We start from the raw sequence: 16,894 nt of genomic DNA, 5'->3' as shown, positions 1-16,894 counted from the left end.
ACAGTTGATCGGGTTCATGAAAAGATCCAAGAGTTTATCGGTTTGTAGCAGGGCACCGATACAGTGAAAGAATACTCAGTGAAATTTAATTCCTTGGCAAGGTTTGCGCTAGGTGTAGTGAGTACCCTAGAACTAAGGAGGGATAAGTTCGTGCATGGGCTGAAGCTAGAAATAGCCCGTGATGTAATGGCAGGTGTCGAGCCCCCTCGGACTTATAGTGAGGCTTTGGAGCGAGCCTTACAGGATGAGAACTTTGTGAATAAGCTCACCCCAGTCGGTCCATCAACAGTGGGATCGAGTGAGCCATCTTCCGCTCCACAGAGAGAGAGAGAGAGAGAGAGAGAGAGAGAGAGAGAAGTGATGTTTTCAAAAATAGGGAGGTGAGAAATAAAAAGAAATTTCAACCTACAAAGAACAGAAGAGACTAGCAAAGTAAACGGCCAAGAACTACGAAGTTTTCCCCATGTCCCAAGTGTGGGAGAACCCATCCAGGGGAGTGTCTGAGGGAGTTAAGCCGGAATGTATGTTGTAGATGCCGACAGCCGGGGCACTTTATGAAAGATTGTAAAGCCCCTCTTGCACCCACAACACAGACTTCCAGAGGTACCAATGTTCGGGTGTTTACAGTGGCATAGAGTGAAGCCGAGGATAACCCATCCGCAGTTACCAGTCAGTTACTATTTCATTTAGTTCCCCTTTATACATTGATTGATTCTGGAGCTACTCACTCTTTTATTACTTATGGGATGATAGAAACATTAGGTTTGAAACCTATTAGAATAAGTCAACCTATTAAGATAGAAATACCTGATGGTGTTAATGTGGTGACCCGCGAGATGCTTCTAGAGGAGTCCATAGTGATCCATGGAAGGGAGTTACCAGTTGATTTGATAGTATTTGACATGTGTGACATTGATGTTATTTTGGGCATGGTGTGTCATGAGCCTCCATAGGAATTCTCTTCCTTAACTTAGCATCTTGGGGAACGCACAAGCGATTCTTGAATCGGAGGACACCATCTAGCAGGTGGAATTTTGATATCTTGCCCTCAAGCACTTATTGACTTATTTTCTGACTCCACTCATTAGCAACTTGTTTTTCTTTAATCTCTTCCAGTAAGGTAGACTGAATTTCTAACCTGGCAATCCTTTCCCGTATCACCTCAATCTGTTCTCTATCCAATTCTTTCAATAGCTCTTTCTGCATTGTGAGTTGGGACAAATATATTTTTCTACTCAAAGCATCAACCACTACATTGGCTTTCCCTGGCTGATACTTAATCTCACAATCATAGTCTTTAACCAGCTCTAACTATCTTCTTTGTCTCATGTTTAGCTCCCTTTGAGTGAAGAAATACTTTAAACTCTTGTGATCGGTGTAGATATTACTCTTTGCACCATATAGATAATGCCTCCAAATATTTAATGCAAAGACTATAGCTGCCAACTCTAAATCATGTGTAGGGTATCTCGTCTCGTACTCTTTTAACTGTCGAGAAGCATAAGCTATTACCCTACCTAATTGCATCAACACAGCACCCAGTCCTTGTAGTGAGGCATATGTATAAATATCATATTCCACACCTTCTTGTGGTAATACCAAAACGGGAGCAGTGGTTAATCTTTTCTTCAGCTCTTGGAAACTCTCTTCATAGGCATCTGACCATATAAAATGAGTTTTCTGTTTGGTAAGGGCTGTCAGCGGATTAGCTAACTGGGCAAATCTTGCTACAAACCGTCGGTAATAGCCTACTAGTCCCAAGAACTTCTAACCTCTTTCACTGTCTTCGGCCTTTGCCATTCAAGGATTGCCTTCACTTTGCTAGGATCTACTGATATACCTTCTTTGGACATAGTATGGCCTAGAAAGATAACTTGATCCAACCAAAACTCACACTTAGAAAACTTGGCAAACAACTTCTTATCTCTCAATCGCTGTAGCACAAATCTTAAGTGTTCCTCATGCTCCTCTCTTGACTTAGAATAAACCAAGATGTCATCAATAAATTGATCAAGACAATCATGAAACACCCGGTTCATTAAGTCCATAAAGACTGCTGGGGCATTGGTTAACCCAAAAGGCATCACCACAAACTCATAATGCCCATATCTAGTCCGAAAAGCAATCTTAGCAATATCTTGTTCTGCCACTCTTACTTGATGATAACCCGACCGCAAATCAATCTTAGAAAATACTACTGCACCTTTCAGCTGATCAAATAAGTCATCTATACGAGGTAGCGGGTACTTATTCTTCATTGTCACTTTATTCAATTCTCTGTAATCTATACACATCAGTAGCGACCTGTCTTTCTTCTTCACAAACAGAATTGGAGCTCCCCAGGGAGAGTGACTAGGTCGGATAAAACCCTTATCTAGGAGTTCTTGGAGTTGCTTCTTCAATTCTTGAAGCTCGCTGGGGCCATCCGATAAAGGGCTTTAGAAATCGGTGCTGTCCCTGGTGCTAAATCAATACTGAACTCTACTTCTCTTTTTGGAGGTAAACCCGACAAATCTTCTGGAAATACATCTAAAAACTCCTGGACTACTGGCATATTCTGAATCTCTGGTTGTGGGACGTCACTACATTGCACCACATGAGCAATGTACCCAGAACACCCTTTCCTTAACATCTTTATAGCCTTTATACTACTGTTTAACATATTCAGCTGATGGTCCTCTCCAAAAATAAACTTATCTCCGTCATCAAGATTAAATCTTGCTTTCTTCTTTCGACAATCAATTTCTATTCCATATCTCTCTAGGAAATCCATGCCTAAAAACAGTGGACAGCAGTGCCATTTCTCTCCGCTTTTCGACGTCCATCCAACCGCTTCTTACCTATTTCCTGCAAAAACATTAAGAAACAACGGGGTGAGCACTAGTTGCTCAGTAAGTAAATCCACTACACTATTCTTCTATCTCCGTTGCTCATTTTTTGAATTCTTTCCTTACTTTACTCTTTTTATTCTTCTCGATTCTTTCTTTGTTCTTTCTCTATTCTTTCACTATTTCTAGTTCTCACTGTTCTTTTGTTCTAACTTTCTTTGTTCTTTCTTTCTAGTTGTCTCTGTTCTTTCTTTATTCTAATTTCTCACTACCCATGGTATAAATCATGGTATCATGCATAGGTATGATACAAATGCACAAATGCATAGAGATGCATTTTCTTTCTGTTATATTCTTTCTATTCTTTCTTTTCTTTCTTCTTCTCTTCTTTTCTTTTCTTTTCTTTTCTTATCATAGTACATTTTCCAAGCATATTAGCTAGAAAGAAGGTATTACAATCACCCAAGCTAAAGGAATACTTTTTTAATAATTGGGTAAGTGGTTGAGCTATGGAACCATAACCTTTCACAAACCACCGGTAATACCTTGTAAGCCCTAAAAACCCTCTCAAGCTTTTCACATTGTGTGGTAAAGGCCAAGATATCATTGCTTCAATCTTCTGCGGGTCAGCCTCCACCCTCTTGGCTGATATTAAGTGGCCCAGATATTCTAACCTGTATTGAGCAAAGACATTTCTGTTGGTTGACCACCAGTGCATTATCCTGCAAAATCTGGAAAGTTTGTCGCAAGTGTTGAATGTGGGTAGTCATGTCAAGGCTGTAGATGAGAATATCGTCATAGAAAACCCGAATGGACTTCCGTAATAATGGCTGAAAAATTGTATTCATAAGGGCCTAGAAGGTAGATGGTGCATTCGTTAACCTGAAGGGCATCACCAAGAACTCATAATGGCCCTCGTGGGTGCGGAAGGCTGTCTTTGGAATGTCCTCCTCTTTAACTCGAATTTGATGATACTCGGACTTTAAATCTAACTTGGAAAAGACCGTAGCCCCTGCTAGCTCATCCAGTAGCTCTTCAATAGATGGAATAGGGAACTTGTTGGGTATGGTAATGCTATTTAAGGTTCTAAAGTCAACATAGAATCGCCAACTCCCATCCTTTTTCTTAACTAACAACAGGGGACCAGCATAGGGGCTTGTGCTAGGTTGGATAATCCCTACATCCATTATTTCCCCAACTAATCTCTCAATCTCATTTTTTTGGAGGTAAGGGTATTTATATGGTCTGATATTGGGTGGGTTGGTTCCTGGTTGTAGGGTAATATATGGTCATGTTTTCTGCGGGGAGGGAGTCTAGTGGTTTGGTAAAAAACTTGGGCCAAATCAGTCAACACCTCTGCCACCATAGGTTCCAATTTTCCTTCTTCTTGACTATCCCTGACCTCTATTGAACTGCATTCCACCACGTATCCATCCCCTTCCAGTGGCAGCATCCTGAGTAAAGTTTTCAGAGAAACTAATGTCTTAACAAGTGAAGGATCTCCCTTGAGTATCACCTGTTTACCTTCCTTAGCAAACGCCATAGTCAACTTGCCCCAATTGGAATAAACATCACCTAAGGTGCTTAGCCAAGTAATTCCTAGGACCACATCGGCCCCACCCAATTGAAATGGGAAAAAATCTTATTGAACTTCCAGCCCTTGCATTTCTAACTTCACATCTCGATGTATCCCCTCACCCTTGATTTTGAACCCATTACCCACCATGACCCCGAAGGACTTAGTTCCATCGATCGGGATTTCCAGTTTTTGCACTAACCCATGTGATGAGAATGCAAAATGACATATTTACCCCCCTTAATGTCTAGTATTTTATACTTATTTTTTGCCTAAATGTACTCATTATTATTCTATTTTGATTTAGGATACAAATGGAGGCGTTAAATGCAAAACGAAGCTAATTAGGTGAATTCGGACAGTTTCGACATGGCTTCCTAATCTGGGCATAACTCTCTCATCAAAGCTCCGATTGAGATGATTCAAAATGCTGTGGAAACCTAAGAAATAGATCTACAACTTTTATGTTTTGAGTTTGGAGATAGACTAGCTGAATCAAGGTTTTAATCGGGCTTGAATTTGACACACTTGTACTGCTGACGTTCTGGAACATTCCGGCTTGTCATGCAAGTCAAATAGGCAGTTTATTATGGGAAGTTTTGAAGACTTGGTGCACACAAGTTACAGCTGGAAACACCACTTTCCTATTTTATATTAGAACTTTATTTTATTTTCAATTAATCAGATTAGGATAAATGTTATTTTAGGATATTATAATATTTTTAGGAGATTGAGTAGAATTCAAAGACTTGAATTGGATATTCTTAAAAGGGGAGAGAGATCAGATTAGAGGGATTACACACGCCTCTCCTTCTTCTCTTCTGGAATTATTTCTTTTTGAGTTTTGATTATGGCCATGAGCAGCTAAAACTTTTATAACTTGGTTGAAGGAAACGGAGGCCTCGGAATCAATAAAACTGTGAGATCTAATCTGTTTTTAGTGTTCAATATATGCTTTGAGTATTGGATGTTCTTCTGTGCCTATTTTCATGATTGTTTCATTTAATTACTAGAGGCCTACTAGTTTATTATTTGTTGCAATCTATTGCTTAATTAGATATCAAATCCGTAATTGTTTGATCCCTCTAATTTGTGAGTAAATAAGAGTTAAGAATTTACCGTGTCAGGAATTATTAAATCTTAAGAAGAACATTCAACTAAATTAAATACAACCGCTTGTGTTTATGTTGTTCATCTTCATCGATCTCTGTAGTTCTTAAGGCTGCCACTAGATTAAACCTTTAGCGCTTGTCTTGGGTTGTTTAGTAGTAAGATTAATTAGATCGCTTGTTTCCTAATTAACTACAACTAAGGAGAGATAGGGAAATAATTCCAATGGTGAATATTCAAAGTATGAATTGATTTATTTTTGCATCGATGATTAGTTGTAAAATTCCGATGGTGGATGTTGACTTAGACCAAGGTTTGTTATTCTGACTGATAATTTAATTTGAATTATTTTTTTTTTCCTGAAATAATTTCTGTTTTACTCAAATCCCCCCAGCCTTGTTCACGTAACATAAAACTCGGCTAGACACTCTCTGTGGGAATGATCCTTACTCACACTACTACATGTGTTTTTAGGTTTTAATCTTGGTTGCCTGCGACAGCACACCACCATGTGAGATAAAGTTATGTGAGGCTCCACTATCTACTAACACAACCACCTCCTCACTTCCAATCTGCCCCTGAAGCTTCATGGTTCGATCTGATGTAATGCCAACAATGGAGTTCATGGATAGCGATAGAGGATTACCTTTCGCAAAGTTTTTTGTCTCTGGTTCATTCATGGTTTCTCCTCTGTCAGGTTCATTGTCATCCAGCAGTAATAAAACCTAAAGAGATCGACTCTGACATCAGTGATTTGGCCCAAATTTCTCGTCACACCGGAAGCACAGTCCCCTTTTGCGCTTATATTGCAGATCTGCCTCCGTCAGTCACTGGAATCTGTCATTGCGGGGTGGGGTGGTTGTTCCTCCCATCGATTTTTCTCTCCTATCCCACATTCAGTTGTTCTATCCTATTTTAGTGGGTTTGACTCCCATATTCCACCCATTTTGTCATCCCAGATCTGGAGAAATAGAGACCCGATTGTAACTCTCGGGTCTACCCATTTGGGTTTTGAAAAATCTGGGCTTAGTTTTGTCTAGGACCCAGTTCTTCTCTTCTATTCTGTGGGCTTGGTCAATAAGCTCAAATAAACTGTTGGATCTACTCACCCTTAGCTCAGCCCTTAACTCTTCTCTAAGGCCATTTGCAAAGATGCCCATTAGGAGATCTTCTCTTGACTCACGCAGAAGGGCTGATAATTCTTCAAACTGTTCATGATATTTAGTCACAGTCACAGTCCCAGTTTGCCTCAATGCCACCAGTGCTTCATAAGTAGACCCTTTATACGATGGTCTGAATCTTTCTACTAGCGTTAATTTGACCCACTGGTACCAATTCAAGGCTCGACCCTCCATACACACCGCCGCTGCCTGCACTTTCTCTTCTTCCTCGTACTGATTGACCATAAAGTACCGATCAGCTTTGAAGGTCCATCCAAAAGGATTATCTCTGTTAAATATCAGCAACTCTAGTTTGCGAATCCTCTTGTCCTCCTTCTCATTATCGCTGCTGTGTTTTCGTTCAGATTCCTTGTCTTGGCTAGAATTCTGATTCTCCGATGATGAGGATGATTTCTCCTTCTCCTTATTTCATTTTTCATCCCTTTATTCCCTCATATGCATTAATTCGCGAATCTCCGTTAAATACTCCCTCACACTTCCCAAGTCAGTTTCCATCTTGTCCACGCTTTCCTTCACTGTCTTTATTTCCTTTTCAACGTTTTCCATTCTGTTCTCCATCTTGGGTTTTACCATTCCCCAACCTTGCTCTGATACCAATTTGATGAGAACACAACCCAATGCTTAATAAAATGCTATTAGTGAAAACTCAACAACACATCTCTGTAACTGGGAACTAAACTGATACATATATATTGAATTGAAAATGGCCAAACACTGCAAGTAGAAAATAACAATGATAGAAAAAAATAAAAAGGGTGGCTAGCATTTCGAGGGTCTAATGGCCTCCCAACTGATTCCAGATTTCATGATATGCCCAGCTAGCTATTGCTCTCCCTTATGTATAACTGAAATCACACTCTCCGCACTCCCTTACGTGGAGATTCCTCCTAACTAATTTCTAATATGAATTCCCCTTACTGCCCCTTTCCACTGAATTTCCCAGGCTACCCTTTTTCTTCTTCTTCTTGTACAGTTTAGTTATAGGAGGCCTATCATAAACTCATAATCAAGGTTTTAAAACCCGGCCCGGACTAGTTGGTTCAACTGTCGAACCGGGAATCATTGGCCTAGTCAGGTCGATTGAGATGGAAAATTGGGAATTGCAGTTAACCTAGTATGACCCGTGGTTGGATCGGGGTTACTGTAGCGAACCATCGATCCATTCAGTTTTGTACCAAAATTAGGTTAACTCAATTCCTAAAATAAAAAATTCTAAGTCCTTTTACAATTTCATTCGACACCCTAATCTACGTTGGGACTTTGGCATCTTTAATCTTCAATTTCTTCCACCTGTATGCCAAAATCGATCGTCACTGTCACCGGCAGCACCAAGTCACTATCTGACCTACTTTGCATAAACCCATTTCCTTTTCATCATCTTCTTCTTCTATAAAACCCAAAACCCCACTCTTTTTACCCCCGCCAACCCACTCTACCCTTCTCTCACACCTCAAAAGATGGTACACTTGGATCAAAGTTCTCGCCTCCTTGATCGGCCCTTCCTTTCTTCACTCAGATAACGGCCCTAACCTCTCTCTGCAGAGAACTCAACTGGCTGTTGGAGGACTCTCTCAAAGACCACTCACTCATTCCCCAACTGGGTATTTAAGAAAGTCCCTAGGATGTGAACTTGAGGGTGGATTTGGACAAGTTGTATTGTTTGTGGAAGGAGAGGATTGAAAAGAGGAATTCTTTACAGTATTTGGTGTGGTGTGAGCATTAAAGGGAATTGGTTTTGTGTGTTGAAAATGAGTTTTTATTCCGAGGCTAGAGACCGAGTTGATGGTTGATTTGGTGAGTGATGTGATTGAGAAGAATGAGGAATTGAGAGAAGGGTTGTGGGTTGATTTGGGGACTGTTCTGGTGCTATTGCCATTGGGATTGGTAGAGTTTTTGGGAAGCAAGGGAAGGTTATTGCCATTGATTTGAATCATGTGGCTTTTCTGTGGCAGCTAATGTTCAAAGAATTTATTAATTATCAGACATTTGTTGATCAAGTGATTGACAGCCGAAAGAAAGACTTTCAAAATGGCCATTAGTGAGAACATTTTTTGTGTCTGTCAATAGTAGTATTCGGTGATGCTGCTAGGGGCTTCGAGATGAGTGGTGAGAGTTAGGTTAAGAGCAATTAAGGAAAATCCATAGAGTTGGGAGCCTAGATTACCTCTACTGGAACTTTGTCCTCGATACTATTGTAACATTGTTTACTACTCACCACTGTTTTAAAAGCTGGACCGGACCGGCCGATCCAACCGGTTGGACCGTGAACCGGTCATGTGTCCGGTTCGAGTCAACATAAAAACCGGTATAATGCAATAGCCCGTTTTGACCCGTTAATGGACCGGGTGAACAGTGATGGACCGCCGGTCCAACCGGACCGCAAGCAAAACCGGCCCAACACTGAAAAGGGCAAAAAAATCCCTAACTCCCCATCGCGCAGTTTCTTCTTCATCAGTTCCTCTACGCGCAAAATACTCTGAAAAAATTTAAATGAAATCGCGAAAATCTGAAATCCCACACAAATCAAAACTGAATCTTGCTGAAATCGCAACCATTTGTTTTTGAAATCGCAACCATTCGTTGCTGAAATCGATCGCAACTCCAGTCTCTGAAATCGCGACGACGCGTTCCTCCCTCACCGGAAATCGACGACGCGTTCCTCCCTCGCCAGAAATCGACGCATGAAGGCTAATTGGCATGCATGTCTTGACAATCCAATTTGATTCAAGGTGAGTTGTAATCTTTGGGACCTTTGCTAAGAAATCTGAAATGTTTCATTGTTCATAAAGATTTTAGACCTAATAACATCCTCCTCACCCATGACTTCAGACCAAAGGTCAGTTCCATAGTTTTTGCAATTCATATTTTCTCTTTAATTTTGATCAATTGAAAATTTCCAAGAAATACACTGAATACGTATACCAACATTGATTATTATGTATCATCACTCTCAGAAATAGGTGGGAAATTTCGGTTTGGCAAGGTTGCTGGCAGATGGACAGTTGGTAGAAGAGGCGCATTTGGGTATGAAAATTCCCTCAATCTTGCTGATATAGCTCTAAGGCCTATTTAATTTGAGATATGATACAATTCTTTGGTTTTTGAACATAAATGAAGAAATATTCCTTAAGTAAAACATTTTTGGTTGAGAATTTTCAGCAATCATTTACTTGATGATTTACTATTGAATATATATGACACCTTTTTATTTATGTATTTAGTTCTAGAATATACCCATTTTGGACTCATAATAGAGAAAGCTGATGTATATGCCTTCGAAATCATTTTGTTGGAGCTGTTTTTGAATAATACATGATTTATGGTCATCATGCCGACATTGTCGAATTAATTTATTTCAATACAGATGATGCAAGGGAAACCATTACATTGAATCGTTCCTGTATGGTTACGGATTTGGGTTTGTATGTAGTAACTAATCAATAATTTAGAGAATGTTGTTTCATCAACTTATGTGTATGTAATTGGTTTTACAATTTTTATAACTTAAGCGTCATTGGTATTTAGATTATGCAAATGCAACAAAGAGGAGAGGTGGAGACTGGAGGGTAAAGAACAACTCTTGAGTAGCATGTGAACCCTAAGTTACTGAAGTGAATTGAGTTGTGGTTAATGAAGTTGCTGAAGTTAGTTGATAAAGTGAATTGTCTGCTGAAGTTGTTTGCGGAGAAGATTGATGAAGTTGCTGAAGTCAAATGGGTTGTGTTTGCTGAAATTACTGAAGTTAAGTGAGTTGTGTTTACTGAGATTGCTTGCCTGTGATTTGATGAACTTGTCTGCTGAAGTTTGCTTAAATTACTGAATGCTAAAGTAAAGAAGTTTTAATGTAAAACATATTATGGGTGCAATGTAACTGTGAAATCAGTTGTAATGGTTGGGAGGCCAGCTTTTATTACTCAGCTTTTAAAAAAGTTTTTTTTTTTTTTTTTTTTTTAAAATGTGCTGACATCATCGGTCCAACCGACGATCCAACCGATTGGACCGGTTGAACCGTGACCTAACCAACAGAGCAAGTTGCCCTCCGATCCGGTTTTTAAAACAATGCTACTCATTGGAATTTTAACTTTTTTTTTTTTTTTAATTTCTTTTGCCTCCTGACATCATGCTGATATCATCTATCAGACTCGTCAGTCAGACTGGTTCACCCGATCAACCCGAGACCTGATCACCTAACTGGGTCACCTCCCGAATCAGGTTTTAAAACCCTGCTCATAATGTGAAATATATAATCTAAAGATTTACTTTTGTCTGGAAACCTTCGTAGGCCAACCCACATACAATATAGGCTTTTCTCAAAAAAATTAATTTTTAATTTTTTTGAATTTATGGGCCGTGCCGTGCTAGCCTACGTGCTAAATTCTTGGCCCATGACGCTGCCCTCTTGGCCCATGGCACAGCACAAAATTTTAGTGCCATGCCAAAAAAAATTGTGGGCCCATTGCCACCTCTATACTAGCCATTTAATCCTTTTTATCTTCCATTGGCGTCTCATATATCACTATTATAACAATAAGGCAGGCAAAAATAAGTTAACAGAAAGCAACCGCTTAGGAAAATACTACCATTGAAATGTTCTAAACAAAGCAGCTGTTTGTATCATGTTTAACCATATTCCTTTCGAGTCATAAATCCTAGCACGAGAAGCCCATTCACTTTGGGGTCAACTATAAGACTGAACTGGTTCGCCATCTGGAAGACCAATGGCGTAGATATACAGAAAGCACCAGAAATTTAATGACGTTAAGAGTCTACTCTTCTATCTCAGCGTTTCCTCCTCCCTTGAGATGCAGGTGCTTTTCCCTCTTCTGAAACTCTGTCAACCCCTTTCCACTTCCTGTTACACCAACCTTACCATGGGGGTCGTCAGGAGACTTGAAGATGCTCTCCCGTTTCCGGCCTGAGAAGAAACCAACCTGAAGTAGAGAGGGAAGTACTAATCAGGGAAGTTTCTGAAATCATATTTTATGAAACACAATGTGGTAGAATGTCATGCCAATATTCAGATCCCACTCGCAAGGAAGTAAAGAGTAACAGAATCATGAAGTTTAACAATCCGGATATTATTGGGAGTTTCAACCATATTACAAGAAGTGAATAGCATTTTTAAGAGGATATTGCCACTCCAAACAAGGTCAGATTCAAAGAGAGCACACATATATGACAATGCAAATTTTAACCACCCCCCCTTCTCTTCATGGAAATTCAAGGACAGAAAAGTAGGAATACTTGAGAGGCAAGATAATACAAAAAGGTCATTTTATAATCTACACTTACAAAGTTTAATATTCCAATGATATAAAATTTCATTAATCACATTTATTACACACAACTTATACAAACTTTTCCCTAGCTATGAAGTTCAATAAGTTCATAATGCAAGTACAACTAAGAAAATATGCTAGCATACCTTTTTAGTCTTGCCTTTTGTTGTCTGGAACTGCTGCCAAGCATTCTGTCGTTTATTTTGGGAGACTTCAAGTTGCTCAAACCTCACCTTTGACTTAAAAGCATGTATTTTCTTCCGCTTGGTTGCTTTCTGCAGATGAGCTATGGTTATAAAGCTTATGATCACAGTATCATATGGACTAGTGAAGTTAACAAAAAATAAAAACAGGACAAAGTGCACAGGCAATGGTTAATAGAGAACCAACAACTAAACCATCAAGTGACAGAGAACAAGCACAGAATCAAATAAGTGACCACAACTATACAAAACTTTGCTGTCAACAAATACTATTTACCACATCCTCTGGGTCATCAGGATTTATACGAAGCTTTGCAGGTAAACTTCGTGATTGAAAGTCAATAGCACCAGCTTGCTCAATTTTCCGTTTTATTGCTTGTTTTGTAGCTTCAGCTACCTTCTCAGCTTCCAACAAAGCATTAAATTGAATGGGCCTTACGTTGGCAGGATCAACCTGAGATTAGCAACCGTCAGTGAATGAATCACAATTCTATAGATTTCCAATTTAATTCTAGATTTATACAGTACTTTGCAGGATCAGATGTCTTTCTCGGTTGTAACTATTTTTTTGAGAAAAATCTATAGCTAAAAACAAAAAATGAAACTACAAAAGCACTGGATAAGAGCATATTTCATAGTTTTTGCATAAGAGCATCATGAAAAAAAAAAAGTTTCAAATACATGCATTCATGACTAGAAATTCAATTATTCAATAATGAGACAGAAAAAATACCTCTTCCTTATTACCCCAACCATCAAAAGCTACATAATATCCATTTGGTGTAATAGCCTCAACAGTTGCGTCATACCTGAATATTCAACTAATCAAAAAGAGAAAAGGAAAAACAAGGTAAAGAAAATGAAGTAAGAAAAACACAAAAATCTAGTAAGATGTGGATATCTATTTATACAAACCATTCCCCATCTTCACTCCAAACAGCTTGAACTTTTGTGCCCACAGTAAAATCCTCATGATGGACAGATATGCCACCTGATTCCTAAATGTGAAAAAGGAGAAGATCAGCCAAAAGAATCTGTTATGGTTATCACATAAATTGTATACAAAAAAAATGCCAACCATAAAAATCCTTCCTGACAAAATATGCTGTCAAAGCAACAAAAAGACACATAAAGCTTATATAGATAGAAGATATCAGTTGCAATGATGGGCAGGAGTGTAAAAATAAATTCTCCTACTGTGCAGCCTCAAACAAGACACAATACATTGCGATAGCTACCGCTAGAAGAAGCCTATATATGCAGGCAAAGACCTTAAATTCAACTTTCTGCGGCAATTTGGAATACATGCATATAGCTGTTGAAACCAGTACATTTGGGACATGTATACTTGTACATGTAACAGAAAGAAAAAAAAAGAAAACCATATTTTTTTTCACATTGTAGTTAACGCAACATCTTGCTGTCATGAAATGTAAAGGTCATTCTGACAATAATATCCAGAAATAGTATCTAAAAGATGCTACTTTACCATTTTATTCCCATCAGACTGCTGCAAACTAGGAGGTGCATTGGCACTTGTTCCAGTATCTGATCCAGAAACCGCATTTTGCTTTGCAGTTGCAAGGAGTTCCTCAGTCAAAGTAATCACCTGCATCCCAAAACTTTTAAGAAAAGTCTAATACAAGAAAATAATACAATTACTTAGATCATAAAAGGGAAATCATTGTCAAATTTCAAACTTAGAATCTCAGTGTGACATCTGAAATCAGGTGAGAGGGAAGCAGGCTGGCCATCACGACACATAACACCACCTGCACAGGAATCAAGATAGAAGTGATGTGCACCTTGTTGAGGCTCTAAACTTTTACATATAGCTCCAATAATTCTTTTTTCATTCTCCATGAAGTTGCCAATTCTGGAGAATATGAACTTTATTCAACATAAGAACCATCCTCACCTTTCTAACTCATAAATGAAAATAAACCTCCACGGGATCCATAGCAGTTAATTCTTGTTGCTTGTTTGAGCAACATGTTGATCCTTCAAAATAGGAGGAAGATAGATGATAGACAGATCTACAGAGGGAACCTAGACATCCAAACAACATCTACTGTGATTTTAAGAATTCTCAAGAGCTATAAAGGGGTTGACTACCTTTTCTCGTAACAATATGCAAACTTAGACCATACATAGAAAACTCATGGAGAGTGAACCCCAGATACTCAGAATGAAGAAAGAAATAACCTGATGACGAAACTTTACTGAAGAAGTAAAGAAAGACAATATCTAAGTAAACAAATCATAAGAATCACCTCAGTGAGCTCTTTTTCCATATCTGCATATTCAGAGTTTCCAGGATCATCAACCAAAAGCTGTCTGACCTGTCCATTCATGGAAGAGAAGTCATTAGTTATTACTAGATAATAATATGGACACAACAATAAATAAATTTACCCTGCACCAACCCAAAAGTTTGGCTTGCACAATTCTATTTAGGACGCGGAATAGATAATCAGTGCCAAAAGAAAATGGCTCACAATAATGCAGCAAAAGAATGTGAAATAATAGCATACTGTACAAATAATAGAACAACAGAAACCCAAGTTCAATCTACAACCTAAAAAGTAAAATTTGTTGCAACACAAGCTAAAAATACACCTGCAAAAACACTTTCAAAATAGATTCATCTCTCATTAAAATACACACAAAACTAGTTAACTTACTCATTTAACTTTATACACAATTGAACATAAAATTAATCCAAATTCTCAGACTCAACATATCAACTCATTAAAGCCCAAGGCCCACAATAACAATTACAAAAAAATAACTGAATCAATTCTACAATAGCTTAAACCGACCACCAAACTATTCATCAAAGAAAACCCTAATTCGTTCAATTCGAAAATAACCTTTACTCTAAATCTCAAAAAACCCTAATCCCAATTCACAAATTGGCAAATACTCATTTCCTAATTCACAAAATTAAATGCAAAAACACAATCAAAATTAAAAATTGAAACCATTCACGAATAAAACAATAAAGTAGTACCTGTTGAAGCTGTTCTTTATACGTAGAAAGATTTGAAAAGAGCTCTTCTATGCTTAACTCTTCTCCTCCTTGCATCTTGTTAACTTTATGAATTTAAATTTAACGAAGAAAAAGAAAAAGAAAAAATCACAACACAAAATTCAGAGAAAGCTATGAAGAAGATCAAAACTTCAAAGAGAAGCCTTGCTTTGTCTCAAAACCCTTCAAATTTGTTCATCTTATTATTACGAAGCAGTAATTGGGCGGAGTTCAGGCCCATTTAGATATGCGAAATATATAAGGCTGTAATAGAGGCCCAATTGAACTTTACATTGGGCCCAATAGAATGCCTTTCCATCCAAATTTAGCCCTCAACTCTTTAACAAGGATCATTCTTAGAGGTTGTAAAAAAATAAAAAAAAAAAATTATGAGGTGAGGATGCTCCGAAATTTTTAAAACACGAACCTCGGTTAATTGGCGATACTAAACACTGAACAACAAATTTTTTTTACTTGAGTTTTGTCTTTTAATATTAACCAACGAGAATGAATCATTTACCACATGTGAGTAACGAAGTCTGTATTAAAAGAGATTGATTATATATATATGAACATAAAGTGGTTATAATTCAATGGTTCCACATAAAGTTTTTAGAGTTTTTAATTCATTTCAAGTACACCCATTTGGATTTAGACCAAAATTTGCAATTAACACTTCATGATTAATTAAAATAGATTTCTTTTTGTCTATCTTTTGTACTTGAGAAAATTAATTATGCTTTTCAAATATGGCTCATTCAAAAACAATGAATGTATAGCCTAGTAATAAAGGCAATCATGATCTTGATAAATCTAAAAACAATAAATAAATAGAAGATATATATTTCATCTCATGATCATCATCTATTTGGCCACACATACATATATTAATTATTTTCTTTATTTTATTATATAGTGCTTGGTTATAGTGGAGCAAGGTATTATCAAATTGATGACTAGAAGAATGGAACTCCATGAACTGGGGCGAAAATTTTGTCTAAAGTGGGAGGCAATGACATTCTTTTAGCCAACATTTTGATGAATGTTTAACCAATGGTTGGTGAATATAGCATTGGGGAAAGGATCAAATTGCAACAAGAAGACATGTTTTGAACACAGAGTAATTTTGTGATTGACAAGAGAAACAACAAAATAATGGAAATAAGATAACACAACCTCTCACACTATCTCTCTCTTTCTTACTTTTGAAATGTTAATAGAGTTTAATTCAATTTTCCACTTGAGATTTCACTTATTAATGACATTTATTTTCCTTTAGATGTCCGAAATAACAATTTATTATTTCTCTTCATTATTACTGTTAAAATTTATTTAACAGTTCAAAAGTAATATACATATATATGTGTGTGTGTGCAGTCAAACAATTGGAATTGTAACAGAACACTAACATAAGAGAGTAAAATGTTATTTTGGATACAACATTTTCTATTATCTAAGTAACTTTATATTACCCTTGATTTGTTAAATTAAACATTGAAACTCAATAAAATACTAACGACAGGGAATAAATTGTCATTTCATAAATCTGAGAGGGAAAATTATATTAAACTCATGTAAAAATTATTTGTTTGTTTCTCTTTTTGACCTTTGTAGGAAGAGGCTTGATTATGTTCCAAATACATGCATCACATCAAAGAGTTGAATAGATTTTGCTTTTGTTTGAGA

The 16,894-nt window shown here is 37.6% G+C and overlaps 2 protein-coding genes across 2 annotated transcripts; both read right to left on the bottom strand.

The window, feature by feature from the left end:
• Window positions 1–3,682: 3,682 nt before the first annotated feature.
• Window positions 3,683–7,253, bottom strand: LOC116143923. The gene is made up of 4 exons (XM_031429368.1): window positions 7,170–7,253; window positions 6,624–7,097; window positions 4,231–4,282; window positions 3,683–4,005 (listed from the first exon to the last, which is right to left on the bottom strand). The coding sequence occupies exons 1-4, from the start codon at window positions 7,251–7,253 to the stop codon at window positions 3,683–3,685; spliced, it is 933 nt and encodes a 310-aa protein (XP_031285228.1).
• Window positions 7,254–11,242: 3,989 nt separating this feature from the next.
• LOC116143929 (survival of motor neuron-related-splicing factor 30) lies at window positions 11,243–15,390 on the bottom strand. The gene is made up of 8 exons (XM_031429374.1): window positions 15,191–15,390; window positions 14,451–14,519; window positions 13,667–13,786; window positions 13,093–13,175; window positions 12,911–12,986; window positions 12,455–12,631; window positions 12,121–12,249; window positions 11,243–11,626 (listed from the first exon to the last, which is right to left on the bottom strand). Exons 1-8 carry the CDS (start codon window positions 15,263–15,265, stop codon window positions 11,462–11,464), a joined length of 894 nt encoding a protein of 297 aa, XP_031285234.1. The 5' UTR covers window positions 15,266–15,390; the 3' UTR covers window positions 11,243–11,461.
• Between the last annotated feature and the right edge of the window lie 1,504 nt (window positions 15,391–16,894).

This window comes from Pistacia vera, unplaced genomic scaffold (genome assembly GCF_008641045.1).
Source record: "Pistacia vera cultivar Batoury unplaced genomic scaffold, PisVer_v2 Contig434, whole genome shotgun sequence".
Classification (NCBI taxonomy): Eukaryota; Viridiplantae; Streptophyta; class Magnoliopsida; order Sapindales; family Anacardiaceae; genus Pistacia; species Pistacia vera.
This window is presented reverse-complemented; position numbering and strand designations above follow the sequence as displayed.

What these genes read in the sequence shown, in the direction of transcription:
- LOC116143923 (XM_031429368.1), bottom strand. Translation starts at nt 7,253, where the DNA reads ATGGAGAACAGAATGGAAAACGTTGAAAAGGAAATAAAGACAGTGAAG. An exon ending in TGGAAACTGACTTGGGAAGT is followed by an intron (nt 7,098 to 7,169) that starts GTGAGGGAGTAT and finishes AAATGAAATAAG; the next exon opens with GAGAAGGAGAAATCATCCTC. An exon ending in AGTTAAGGGCTGAGCTAAGG is followed by an intron (nt 4,283 to 6,623) that starts GTGAGTAGATCC and finishes AACTTTACTCAG; the next exon opens with GATGCTGCCACTGGAAGGGG.
- LOC116143929 (XM_031429374.1), bottom strand. Translation starts at nt 15,265, where the DNA reads ATGCAAGGAGGAGAAGAGTTAAGCATAGAAGAGCTCTTTTCAAATCTT. An exon ending in TGGAAAAAGAGCTCACTGAG is followed by an intron (nt 13,787 to 14,450) that starts GTGATTCTTATG and finishes TTTGGGATGCAG; the next exon opens with GTGATTACTTTGACTGAGGA. An exon ending in TGGAGTGAAGATGGGGAATG is followed by an intron (nt 12,987 to 13,092) that starts GTTTGTATAAAT and finishes TTGAATATTCAG; the next exon opens with GTATGACGCAACTGTTGAGG.